The following is a 14,754-nucleotide window of genomic DNA, read 5'->3' on the forward strand; positions in this document are numbered from 1 at the left end:
CTAGAAGATCTCAATTCTTTTGAGGGGAATAATTAAATAGTAAGACACTTTCCTGTTTCCTGACTAGATTATAGGGAAAGGGTTTTTCAATTCTATTTCTTCATAAACCGAAAGAGGGAATTTTTATAACTAATTCTCCTATAGGTTAACAGCCACACACAAATATCCACAAGTTTATTTAGACCTTCTCCTCAAATTTATAACACCTAAATAACTTTTGTTCTCTACAGAGGATGAAGAAAGCTAGGACCGTGTCCCATTCTCTAGGCTTTTGTCAGATGATTATTACCTAATATCATAGACTAATAATAGTAACTAGCATTTGCTGAGCTCTTACTATGTTCTAGGTCCAGGTGTAAGTATTTCACAAGTATAATCCAATTTAGTCTTCCCAGCAACCTGATGAAGCAGCTACTATAATTATCCACATTTGTAGAGGTAAAATAACTCACCCAAAGTCATACTACCAGCAAATAATAGAGGCAAAATTATAAACTGTCTTCAGAGCCTGCACCTAAGTAACTTACCTAAATCGGAGTCAGTTAAGTGACAGAACTGGAACTTGAATTTTAGTTTTCTATCTCCAAATGGCAGAACTGCAACTTTAGGTCCTTGTCATGCGGGGCTTCATGTGGGATCTCAGCTCCCGCTCCCCACATAAGAATGCAGGATATGGTGAGGCCAAAAAGGAACACCCGAGGAGCCATAGATAGGGGAGTCATACCACTATATTCTCACTGGCGGTCTAGCGAGACACGCGAAGTAGGAGCCACACGATCCGCAATCCATCCACTTCTCTGCCTGCCAACCAGCCAACCAGCGTAGTCACGGCAGTTTTATCAGTGGCTAATTGGCTAACTGGTTACATCTGATGGCCAACCAGTCACAGCTGATGTCCATCTATTACCCGATCCAGCACCTTTCCACGTGAGGTCGAGAGCCTGGAAACTGCTCTCTGGGACTCTGTCCCCACACTCCTCCATCCCCAATTCCCATCGTATCCTTTATATTAGCTGTTATCAATATTTTTTGTGTCAGGACCCTTTTACAGTTTATGAGGACCCTAAAGATTATTGTTTATGTAGGTTGTTGTATCTATCACTATTTCCTATACTAGAAATTAAAACAGAATTTTAAATATTCATTTAAAAATAACAGTAAATAAAATTTCATGTAAATATTTTTATAGAAAAACAATATTTTCCAAAATAATTTAAATATCAAAGAATGGCATTGCTTCACATTTTTGTGAATTTCTTTAATGTCTGACTTAATAGAAAACCGTTGGATTCTCATATTTGCTTCTGCATTTAATCTGTTACCATTTTAGTTTTGGTTGAAGTATATAAAGACAATCCAGCCTCACTCAACTATGTAGTTGGAGAAGGAAAATGTATTTTAATATCCTTTTCGGATAATTGTGGATATTCTTTTTAATACTACACTAAAATTCAACAAATTGTAGCTTCTTAAAAGTTATTTGCAACGTGGAATCTGAAAATATATCAATGACTTTTCCATACTCTAATAAATTAAAATCCATTGATCTATCTTGCAGTTTGAATGGATCTTTTACCCATAAATGATTTATAATATCATACGTCGGTCATTTGGAAAACATCAGTTCACTTGAGCTATGCAGTCTTCCAAATGTTAACACATTTCATTATACTATATATATATATATATATATATATATATATATATATATATATATATATGGAATGGGACCAGAGACCCCGTGTGTGTGTGTGTGTGTGTGTGTATACATTTTAATTACCACCAATCTGAGAAAACTCTTCAGATATTGGGAGGCTGTCAAGGTCACAGCAGATCAAAGTTTTCCAAAATTCTACTTATACTTTTTTTCTTGAATGGTCAGATTTTATCACTGGCAACAAATACTGTCAGTTGTTTTCCTTGAAGTGACAAGCTCACTTTGTTTTCGTTGGGATTCAGAAGAGCCACCCCAAGGTATGCCTCAGTGGTATGTGGATTATTTTGAGCTAAAGGCAACTGAGATCCTGTGGACTCAACAGAAACTTCTCCCCCCACCCAGCCCTTAACTATCTAGAGGAATTTGAATGAGGAGCCTTGCCCATAATAAGAAATTATCAGAGAGAAACTTTTTGGACCTACCTACATGGCAGGGCAAACCACTAATCATTGTGCATGTGCTCTCCCTGCAATGACCTTCTTTTTATCATTAGTTTCAGGTGTACAAAACAACATAGTGATTAGATATGTACACACCCCTCACAAAGCGATAACCCCAATAAGTCTACTACCCATCTGACACCATACATAGCTATTACAATACCGTTGACTATATTACCTATACTGTACTTCTGACTATATATATTTTAAATTATAGTTGACATTCAATATTATTTTATATTAGTTTCAGGTGTACAGCATAGTGGTTAGGCATTTATATAATTTGTGAAGTGATCCCCCCGATAAGTCTAGTACCCACCTGACACTATAGTTTTTACAATATTATTGGCTACAGTCCCCATACTGTATTTCACATCCCCATGACTGTTTTGTAACTACCAATTTGTACTTCCTAATCCCTTCACCTTTCTCACCCGTCCCCTAAACCCCCATCCCTTTTAGCAGCCATCAGTTTATTCTCTGTATCTGTTTGTTTTATTTATTCTGTTCTTTAGATTCCACATATAAGTGACATCTTATGGTATTTGTCTTTCTCAGTTCTGACTTACCTCACTTAGCATAATACCCTCTAGGTCCCTCCATGTTGTTGTGAATGGTAAGATTTCATTCTTTTTTATGGCAGAATAATACTCCATTGTATGTACATAATAGCACTGCAGTAAACAGGGGTGCATATATCTTTTCGAATTAGTGTTTTGGATTTCTTTGGATAAATACCAAGGAATGGAGTTGCTGAGTCATAAGGTAGTATCGTTTTTAATTTTTTGAGGAACCTCCATACTGTTTTCCATAGTGACTGCACCAATTTGCAATCCCACTAACAATGCACAAGGGTTCCCTTTTCTCCACATCCTCACCAACAGTTGTTTCTTGATTTATTGATGTTGGCCATTCTGTGAGGTGATATCTCATTGTGGTTTTTATTTGCATTTCTCTGATGATTAGTGACATTGAGCATCTTTTCATATGTCTATTGGCCATCTGTATGCCCTCTTGGGAGAATTGTCTATTCAGGTCCTCTGCCCATTTTTTAATTGTTTGGCTTTTTGGTGTTGTTATGTGAGTTTTTTATAAATTTTGGATATTAACCCCTTATCAGATGTATCATTGGCAAGTGTCTTCTCCCATTCAGTAGCAGTCTTTTCATTTTGTTGATGGTTAAAACTTTAATTTAATGTAGTCCATTTATTTTTTCTTTTGTTTCCCTTGCCCAAGGAGATATATCAGTGAAAATATTACTAAGGGTAATGTCTCTGGTGGAGAGTTTACTTCCTATATTTTCTTCTAGGACTTTTATGATTTGGGGATGCAATGACATTCTGAAGTACCAGTGTGCCCTACCTCATCCCTAGCTCCGAATGTTTTATATACCCATTTTCCCTGTCTTTGAACCTCTTGTGTATATGGGGTCTCTGATGCTCATGTATGTTGGGTTCCCATATACACAAAATTAAATTTGATTTTCTCTTGTCAGTCTGTCTCTTGATTTTTCAGCCATCGAAAGAACCAGAGAAAGGGAAATTTTCCCTCTCTCCCATATTTTCAAGAAAAGTTCTACCAAATACCTAAATCTGAATAGTCAGTTTGTCAGTTGTACTTTCAAATAAAAATGATGTTCCATTAAAAGAGTAGCTAGTTCAGTTATCTATTCAAATAATCAGTCCAGTGCTTTTTCCTCAGGAGACCAGCAAACTTCAGTATGCAGAATTGTTTTATGCATACTAACCATTTTGTCACAGAGAATATGTAGAAGTGTGAACTCAAGGTTTAACAGTTAATAAAATTAAGTTTTACTGTTTCATGGAGAATATTCTTAAGTGAAATTGGTACTATTTTTATTATGACTACGTGGGTGGCCGTGGACAATACAATGTCTGATAGTACAATTTGTTTCCACTGCCTTAATTCCTGCTAAGGCACCAGCAGTTTTACCCACCATTGCTTTTATTTATTTATTTATTTATTTATTTAAAGATTTTATTGGGGAAGGGGAACAGGACTTTATTGGGGAACAGTGTGTACTTCCAGGACCTTTTTTTTTTTCCTTCAAGTCAAGTTGTTGTCCTTTCAATCTTAGTTGTGGAGGGTGCCGTTCAACTTCAAGTTGTTGTCCTTTCAGTTTTAGTTGTGGATGGCACAGCTCAGCCCCAGGTCCAGTTGCCGTTTTCTAGTTGCAGGGGGCGCTGCCCACCATCCCTTGCGGGACTTGAGGAATTGAACTGGCAACCTTGTGGTTGAGAGCCCACTGGCCCATGTGGGAATCGAACCGGCAGCCTTTGGAGTTGGGAGCATGGAGCTCTAACCACCTGAGCCACCGGGTCGGCCCCCCCACCATTGCTTTTACATCAATAGTCAACAAGGCAAAAAAAGGCAAATCATGTCTCAGTTTTATTAAGTTTTGAGCTTGTAACCCCTGAAGAGGTTTCTAAGACCCCTCAGCAACCTTGGACCACCCTTTGAGAACTAGAGCAATTAAATGTGCCCACCCAGGGGCTTGTAATACAAAAATAATGAATAATACAATGCATACCCTGAAGGAGTTCACAGGAGAGACGCAGGTAAACAAATAAATGTATCTTGTTGAGCACCAAATACAGTGAAAGTTACAAAAAAGTAATCAAAAGTCCAGCCATACTTCCAGCAATTCTTTCGTGGGTCTTCGGTAGGATTAGAGAATCTGCATTTTAAACAAGCACTCCGGATGATTTAGATGCAGATATCATGAGATCCTCACTTTGAGAAATACTACCTTAAGCAGTACAAAGTTCAGATCCCCAAGAAGGCCAGGAGGTAGGTAGTTTCAGAAAAAGAATGTCTTACGATATCTCTCAAAAAACACTACTTAATTTCACTGGCTATTGTTTGCAATTACGTATCAAATTTACCAGAAAAGACTTAAAAGGTAAAATCTGAAATACTTTTTTTCTTTCAGTTCTCTAGTGTAGGAGGTAGGAAACTTTTTTTCCATAAAGGGTCAGATATGGGGTGGCCGGTTAGCTCAGTTGGTTAGAGCACGGTGCTAACACCAAGGTTGCCGGTTTGATTCCCACATGGGCTACTGTGAGCTGCACCCTCCTTAAAAAAACAACATATCTATATATGTATGGCTCTGTAGGCCATAAGTTTCTGTCATAACTCACCAGTTCCCCTGTTATAGCCAAAAGCAGCCAGAGACAATATGTAAACCAATCAGTATGGCTGTGTCCCATTGAAACGTTACTTACAAAAACAGGCAGTGAGCTAAATTTGGTCTGTGGTAGTTTACTGACTCCATGCAAAAGAGTCATGTCTAGTGCAAAAGTTAATGCCAATGGCCAGTAAGTTGCCTAAAGAGCAAAAGCAAGAGTCTGAGCGTCATGAAATAACTGGATTTTATATCCAAAGTCAGAATAATTTTAGGCATCAATTTTGAATTCCCATCTTTCCAGAATGAACCACATTTCAATATTCAAAGAGTATGTGTTGAGTGCCTGTTGAGGCAGTAGGTGGTACAAGGATACATAGATTTTAGAGGCAGAAGTCTTCAATCCCTTGTGGACACCTTCCCCAGGCATTCAAAGTTGAGAAAACTCCACAGTCGTCTCTGATACTCTGTCTACTAAATAACAAGACTAGGGCTTTGGGCTGACAGTGATTCTCAAACACTAATGAATGGAAGAGTATGCTAAATAGATTCTTTCATATGTAGATTTTCAAATCCAACACCCAGATTCTGTTGAGAGGGGTCATGAATCTACATTTTGATCAAGAATATACAGGCTGCTACTGTGAGGCAAGCTGCTAAAATCAGAAAACAAGACCTGACTGTAATTTCAGCTGTACCACTTCCTTTATTTATAAAATAAGAATATTAGAACTAGAAGGAAATTTAAGAGACATCCAGTTTGTTCTCTTTCAGCCCAAAGTTGGTGATTTTGTAAGTCCATAAACCATTCATGAAAATGCATTTTATTACTTTTATAGCCACAACTGAATAGTTCCTGCCCTCACATTGAATAATCCTATGTTTTGTTTTACTGTGAGGAAAGTGATTTATACTTTCCTTATGATTTCTGTCTTACTTCGTTGAGGGCTGTTTTGAGAGCTGAATACCTGATAACTTCAGTTTAAGCTGCGCAGCGAGGTGCTCTCCTCTAGCCCATAGAGGTTTCCATCAAGCCAAAGTTTCCTCGTCACTAGGGTTGTCAGATTGAGTAAATGTAACTGTAGCAAATGCAAATGTAAAATATAACACTTTTAGAAAAAAACAGGAGAAAATCTTCAGGAACTGGGAGTAAGCAAGGAGTTCTTAGAGACAGGACTCCAAAAGTCCAACCCTTAAAAGGACATACAAAGAAATAGGATTTCATCAAAATTTAAAACTTTTGCTGTGTGAAAGACTGTTAAGAGGATGAAAAGACAAGCTACAGACCAGGATAAAATAGTTACAAACCACATATCCAACAAAGGACTAGTATCTAGAAAACAAAGAATTCTTAAAATTCAACAATGAAAAGACAAACAACGGAGCCCAAATTTGGTTTCAATATCATTCTTCAGTAAGAGGAACCAGGGCTTCTTGGAGAAATAACTGATCCTAGGACCAGAACAGGAAGTATGCAAGATGAGCCTGGAGAATCTTGTAGTGCCAGAAAGTAAGCGAGAAGAAAAGCCACACAATGATGGGGATATGTCAAAAGGACACAACTGAAAGAGCTCCCAATGGCCAAAGAAAGACAATTTGAGCAACAAATAAAGTACTATTAGATCATAACAAAAGTATAAAATAAGTATCTGTGAGTCCATACTGATTTGATTGATTAAACAAACGGGAGAGAATAAACAAATCTCCCTTGCAAGAAAAATTCCAAATAATTTATGTAGATAAGCACCCTCAAGAAGGTGGAGGATAACTCCCCACTCCTTAAGTGTGGAACTACCTATAGTGACTTTCTTCCAGAGTACAATATTGAAAAATGGAAAAAAAGAGCAACTCCGTAGTGGAGAAAGCTGACAAACACAATCTCAGCCAGGTGATTAAGGTTAACATCAACCATAGTAGTATGTTATGTTGATAGCATATCCACTTAACATATGATGAGAAGGGCACTTACCTCTGTGATCTTCCTCCTAAAAACCCATAGTCCCAATGTACTTGTGAGAAAAACATCAGACAAATCCCAGTTGAGGGGCATCCTACAAAAGATCTGATCAGTACTCCTCAAGGCTGTGAACGTCATCAAAAATAAGAAAAGTCTGAGTAAGAGTCACAGCCAAGAGGCTCCTAGGAGATATGACAACTGAATGTAATGTGGTATCCTGAATGGGATCTTGGAAGAGGAAAAGGATGTTAGGTAAAAACTAAGGAAATCTGAATAAAGTATGGACTTTAGTTAATAAGACCCTATCAGCACTGGCCCATTAATTGTGACAAATGTACAACACTAATTTAAAGTGCTAATAATAGGGTGTGGGTATATGGGAAGTCTGTAGTGTATCACAATTTTTCTGTAAATCTAAACTATTCTAAAATAAGTTTATTAAAATAAGTCCAGTTACAGAATGGCCAAACACATGCACAGATATTTCATGGAAGAGGATATACAGATGGCAAATAAGCACATGAAAAGATGTTCAACATCATTAACCATGAAGGAAATGCAAATTAAACCACAATGATATCATTACACATCTATCAGAATAGCTAAAAAAAAAAATAAAAAATAGTGACACCAAATACTGGCAAGGATGAAGAGAAACTCACATTGCTGGTGGGAATGTAAAATGGTATAGCCACTCTAGAAAAGTTTGGTAGTTTCTCTAAAAATTAAACATGCAAGTACCATGTGACCCAGAACTGCACTGGGCATTTATCCCAAAGAAATGAAAACTATGTCCACACCAAACCTGTAATGAATGTGCGTAGCAGCTTTATTTACAACAGCCACAAAATGGAAACAACCCAGATGTCCTTCAACAAGTGCTTAGTTCAACTGTGGTAAATCCGTGTCATAGCCTCCTCCTTGGCAATAAAAAAAGAACTAATAATACTGGAAACAACCTGGCTGAATCTCAAGAGAATTATGCTGAGTGAAAAAAAAACAATCTCTAATGGTTACATGCTGTATAATTCTACTTACATGACATTCTTTAAATGACACCATTTATAAATGGAGAACAGATTAGTGGTTGCCAGGGGTTTAGTATGGTGGAAAAGGAGAAGCAGGTATGGCTATAAAAGGTCAACAGGAGGAATACCTGTAGTGATAGAATTGTTCTGTATCTTGTCAGTATCCTGGTTGTGACATTGCAGTGAAGTTTTGCAAGATATTACCATTGAGGAAAACTGGGTGAAAGATACAAGAAATCTCTGCATGATTTCTTAAAACTGCATGTGACTTCACAATGATCTCAAATTAAAAGCTTTAATTTAAAAAATATGGTAGTCCCCCCTTATCTGCAGTTTCACTTTCCATGGTTTCAGTTACCTGCAACAAACTGCAGTCTGAAAATATTAAATGGAAAATTCTAGAAATAAACAATTCACAAATTTTCAATTGTGTGCTGTTCTGAGTAGCATCATGAAATCTTGCAGCATCCCGCTCCACTATCCAGCATATCCATGCTGTAAATACATTATAGTAAAATATTTTGAGACCACATTCACATAACTTACATTACAAAAGTTATAATTGTTTTATTAGTTATTCTTGTGCCTAATTTATAAATTAAACTTTATTATAGGTATGTATATATGTATGTATGTATAGGAAAAAAACATAGTATGTATAGGATTTGGTACCATCTGCAGTTTCAGGCATCCTTGGATCGTATTCCCCACAAATAAGAGGGACTACTGTACTCCCAGTTAAATCTGATTTCAGAAAAGCAATCATTTTTCATATCATGCAATATTGCATTTTTCATTTCATGTCCCATGCAATATTTACAACATTGTTATACTAAAAAATTGTTGTTTATTTGAAAAATTATTTGTTTATTCTTATACTGAAAAATTATTTGTTGTTTATTTGTAACTGGGAGTCCTATGTTTTGTCTGGCAATACTCCTCTTTGCATTAGCTTACCAAATGAAGTATATATTGCAAAATAAGAGAACATTTAAGGATTGGCTGAGAAAAAAATGTGCCCTGATCCCAGAAACCCCTAAATCCTCACTCTTAGCAATTGGCAAATCCTCTGACTCACATTTCATTACAACAAATGTGCTACTGCCCATAACTCCTGATGAGAAAAACCACATAGAATATAAAACACTCCTATTTTCACACAGCAGTGAAAATTATCCAGATAATATTCCCTTCCCAATTTCAGATTTAAAATAGCTATGCCCCTCCAAGAAAAATTATGAAAAAATTATAGTTAAACAGAATAGTCAGGAAGCATTTTCTAGAAACAGATTTGGGTCTCCAGTGTAACACTGTAAAAAACACAACCAAAACTTAATAGACATCTGAGAAATCTAACATGACAAAGATGGAAATTAAAAAAAGGGAAAAGAAACTTTGGAGGAAATCAAGGATTCAAGAAAACATCAAGAAATTGTTATTAATATCCTCAGAGATGTAAGATGCTACAACCACAAATAAAAGCAGAATCCCATTAAGAAACACAGAAAAAAAAATTATTTAAAATTAAAAATATGATACAAGAAATGTATCAATTAAGAGTTGGAAGATAAAGGTGAGTAAATCTCCAACAAAGTACAGCAAAAAGGCAAAAAATGTAAAACAGAAAACAAGTAAATGAAAGAACCAGTCTAAGAGGTTTATAACGAAAACAGCAGGAATTCTAGAAAGAGTTAACAGCGATTAGATGGTGGAGGGGGAAAAATTAAACAAACAAAAAAAATCAAGACTATTTCATAGGACTTAAGGGCATTAGTTTCCAGAATGAAATGTGCCCAGCAAAGAGACAAAAACAGACCCACACCAAAGCTATACTGTTAGGAAATTTCAGAACAGGATAGCTTTAGGAATTTCAAAAATATCCTACAAGGTTCTGGAGAGAAAAAAATGGGGGTTTTATACAAAGGATCATGAAAACACATTTTCAAATATGTGAAGTGTGAAAAAAATTTGTCCTGAGTACCCTTTCTTGGGAAGCTACTGAAGAACATGCTCTACCAAAATGAGGAAATAAACTAAGCGAGAAAGACAGGCTACATAAGAGAAAAACAAGAGGATGAGTAAAAGATCCCAGAATGAAAGTATGTACCAGGAACACACCATTCTCTAGTCAGAAAGATCTAGGATAGACTTCTTCAGTTTGAAACTGATCAAATACAGACGGTGCCAAAATAATGTAACATTTCTTAAAATGTGGATACATTTTTTGGCACCCCCAGCGCCCCCCGGCTATATGTCTGAGCATGTTAAGAAAAAACTTAAGACAAATGATGGACTGCTTGCAGTCAAATCAGTCCTAAGTACATAAGCAAACAAAATAAGACAAATGAGTAATTCTACAGAAAACAAGTTGTTCAGTAGAAATGACCTAAAACTGATAAATCAAGAAGCAATATAACTGTGCTATTGAAAAATATGGAGATAATTATTTAAAAACTCAAATGAAAGTGATTATTTTGCAGAATTAAAAATGGGAGTGGGAACAGGAGTGTGCCCTTTTTCACAGAACTGACTCTTTAAATTCATAACTTCCATAGAATTATTTGACTCTTTAAACTCATAATTTTTAAAAAGAAAAAAAAAAGATGAAAAAGAAAAACTCTAGTCATCAACTATCCATCCCCAAAAAACTTTTTTTTAAAAATGCCAGTTTAATAGCACATTTTGAGAAGCCCCTATTACATCCCTTCTCAGAAATAAATTTGTGATGGTGTTCACAGCAAAGGGAAAAAAACCAATGTAATCTATATTCTTAAACTTAAAAAATTCTGCATACCTTTAACAGTATTACATTAACCAACTAAACAATTGTTTTGAAACCCTATTTTTAAAAGCATTTTTAAGTATTCCACACCAGTAATGCAGAGATAAGCATAATCCATCCTCCAGATATTAGGGCTTATTTGTCTAACTATTCATAGTGGTGTTTATATTTGGAACAATAGTGGCTTATGAAAAAGACATAGTTGTATTTAACATGCCAGGTCTGGGTAACTTTATTCAAGATTTTGACAAAAATTATCCACAAAGTAATATAAATTTAGACACTTTTAAAAGTCCAGATGTGAAATTTCAAGAGTATTTTGGATTCAGTCTGGAGTCAATACTAACTCAAAAACTGAACCAAATCCACAAATCATACATACTACTTTCCTTCATAAGTTCATTATACTTGTATTTTCTGAAACAGGTTACCAATTTAGTTTTCCTTTCTTTGACATTGGTATTTGGAATCATTTTAATACAGTTTACAGCTTTAAGTACTATATCTTATTATAATTAAAAATATAAATTCAGAAGCAATAACCCTTCTTTACAGAAAAATTCCAATTAATAAATGTAGAAGGAATGAGAGAAATAGAAAATCACCATTAGAACTCCACAGTAGTAACTGACACAAGCAAGATCTACCAATGGACATGAAAATAAGTGGGCAACAGTTTAAGCAGAAACAGGACATTTGCATAGTCTCAAATTATCTCCAGCAAATATTTAGTCATCACAAAGGAAATATAGTAATTTTCAGTAGAGAATCCTAGCAGACACCACCTTAGGTAGTGATTAATGTTAACAACACCAGAAATACATTACAACATCAGGTGTCATAATATACTGTCACAGATTGGAGGACACTACAGAGACATGACAACTAAATGCAAGGTGGGATCCTGGATTGGATCCTGGAACAGTAAGTAAAAGGACATTAGTTAAAAGGCTAAGAAAATCTCTACTTTTTTAAATCTCTACTTTAGTTAATAGTATTGTATCAAGGCTAATTTCTTAATTTGACAAATGTTCTATGGTTATGTAAGATGTTAACAGAAGGGGAAGTTGAATGAAGAGTACACAGAAACTACTTTTTCACAACTCTTCAGATCATCTAAAATTATCTCAAAATTAAAAATAACTGTTAAAAAGCATATACACATACGTATACATGTATGTTTATGATGTGTGTGTGTGTGTGTGTGTGTGTATCAAGACAATGAGAATTGGTATCCTGGGCACTCAGTAGTAGTGTTCTCTCCTGAATTAGTCATTGTCTCGCTGGTTTATGTTAACTTTGCTTTAAGCATCTCCCTTCCTCTTTAAATCTTAGTATCAAGTACAATTTTCTATTTTTCATAGGAAAGCCTTTTTTAACATTCCTATATTAGCCAAAACTTAAAATCCTAGAATAAAATTATCACTATATTATCTCATAAACTCACTCATCCCAACCATAAGATGCAGCCAATATTTTTATTCCATTTCTTCTCATCATAAAATGTTTGTATTGGTTTTTTTAAATAAAGAGAGGAGATGACTGATAGATTTATTATCACTAATAGGCCTGGCAGTCAAAAAAAAAAAAAAGGTTATCACTTGGATATCTTATTAAGAAACATGTTTTTCAAATAACAGATACTGTATACTAGAACTCACTTCAGGTGTAAAAAGTAAGTTATTTACCTAAGTCTCTTCTATACAATAGCCCAGCTAAGATCCTTAAATTTGGCTCAATGACTGTTCTTAATGGTAATAAACATCTTTTTATAAAACAGGCAATACTTTCTATGCAATTTATTCTAGGGAAATAAACATCAAATCTACCTTTAAAACAAAAAAATAATTTCACACTCTAACTATGGCTGATTCATTCCCTGAGCATGAATTCTCTTTTACCCTCATTGTTTTGACTGTAAACTGAGCTGAAGTCTGCTCATAGGGATCTTGTTGGTGAAACTAATATTTTAGATGGAGAACAGTATTTCCAAATAGTAGTGTTTATTACTTTTACAGTTATTATTTCTGTCCACTGTGGCATTTTTCATTTGTTATCTATCACAATGCTCCCATATGGATGCATATAGCGAAAATATAGTTAAAGGAAAACAAATTATTATTTTTTTTTTAAGGAGGGCACAGCTCACAGTGGCCCATATGGGGATCGAACTGGCAACCTTGGTGCTACCAGCACCATGCTCTAACCAACTGAGCTATCTGGCCACCCCAAAGAAAAGAAATTTTAAAGTGGATCTTTATCTAAATACAATAAAATGGCAAAAAAGAAAAATGGCCACAAAGATTTTCATTCCTATGCCCATATCATTTCCAAATTGGCCTTCCACTATTAACATGAAAAGCAGAAGTGGTAAAACTCTAAACTAATGATCTATACAGAAAAAGAGACAATTTACCTCAGGAATTCACTACACATTGCAATATATTCAAGTGGTGAAAAGATATAAAATCATTCAGAAATGCCATACTATCTGGCTGTCAATATAGTCTCTTGAATAATTATATTAAACATATTACTACAAAATGTACCAAGAAGTAGAGAATAATACTACATTCGTGAACTGCAAATAACAAAACAAAACAGGTCCAACAAGGCTAAAGTCCAAGCTGTAATTATACATGAAGGGTATGTTGAAAGCAGTCACAATGTACAAAAATGTGACAAGTAACCAGATGTTTTAGAAACCAGAGCCTGTTTGTTTCAGATTATATCCAGTCTCATCTGGTAGGTTTTTGATAAGCCTGTTACATAAAGTGTATTTCCCTCCTGCTGATAAGAAGCAGCTTGCAGATATCCATAAATTTCTTAAGGAATGAGTCTACTTGGCAATATTGATAATTCCACAGTTTCCTATTACATTCATTGGTCTGAAAACTGAAAACAACTCATAACAAAAATGTTTTTCCAAGACCTTTACCAGTTTTTTAAGTTTTGAATCACAGGAAAGTTGGAATGTATTGCTTCTTGTCATCAACAGGCATTTCAAAAAGAGGGTAATTAACCAAAATCAAGAATGCTTTGGTCAAGTTATTAGCAGGCTTCCCCTTTGTTCTAAATCCATTCACAATCCTTTTTTTTCCAATTTTTCCAGTATGGCTTGGATTTTACAAACAGCCTCTTTTCTGGCCTGCCGGACAGAGTCCTGGCCTCCAGTTTCAACGGAATCCAGTTCCAAAAGTTCCTTGGTTAGCATCTCTTCCAGAAGCCAGTATGCTTTGTCTGTCTTTTTTCCTACAAACTCTTCTACTTCTTGCTCTAGATATTGGACCTTCTCCAGCACGTGTATGATTTTTTTAATACTCGGGGGAGTACCTTCATCTGAAGATAAACACTCTTCAGGAAGATCATTACTTTGAACTTGATTGCAGGGATTTTCATTGGTGGCATTACCATACAGCTGAGGCTCAGCACTATATTGGACTTGGGACTCCAGCATATCTGAATTGTCATTGTTCGTTGTTCCCGAGGACTCATACTGATGAACGCTGCAAGGAAAGTTGTGCCGGTTCATGCCTTGATCTGGTTGGCTATAGGGATATGAGGAATCCTTGGAGTAGGAGAGCAAAGAGAGAAGAAAAGCCGTTTTAATGGGAATCCATCAACATCAAATTTGTTAGCCCACTTCTTTCACCTGACCAGGAAGGTACATGAAAAGATTTCCCAC

At 35.6% G+C, this 14,754-nt stretch overlaps 1 protein-coding gene across 1 annotated transcript in view; it reads right to left on the reverse strand.

Annotated features, from left to right (window-relative positions):
• Positions 1 to 7,509: 7,509 nt before the first annotated feature.
• The window catches only part of BAG4 (BAG cochaperone 4), a 28,396-nt gene continuing 21,151 nt past the window's right edge, over positions 7,510 to 14,754 (reverse strand). The window contains exon 5 of the mRNA XM_033104204.1: positions 7,510 to 14,637. Coding sequence (XP_032960095.1) covers positions 14,152 to 14,637 — 486 coding nt within the window. The 3' untranslated portion in view covers positions 7,510 to 14,151. The remainder of the gene's footprint in view (positions 14,638 to 14,754) is intronic.

Source organism: Rhinolophus ferrumequinum, chromosome 4 (genome assembly GCF_004115265.2).
Source record: "Rhinolophus ferrumequinum isolate MPI-CBG mRhiFer1 chromosome 4, mRhiFer1_v1.p, whole genome shotgun sequence".
Lineage (NCBI taxonomy): Eukaryota > Metazoa > Chordata > Mammalia > Chiroptera > Rhinolophidae > Rhinolophus > Rhinolophus ferrumequinum.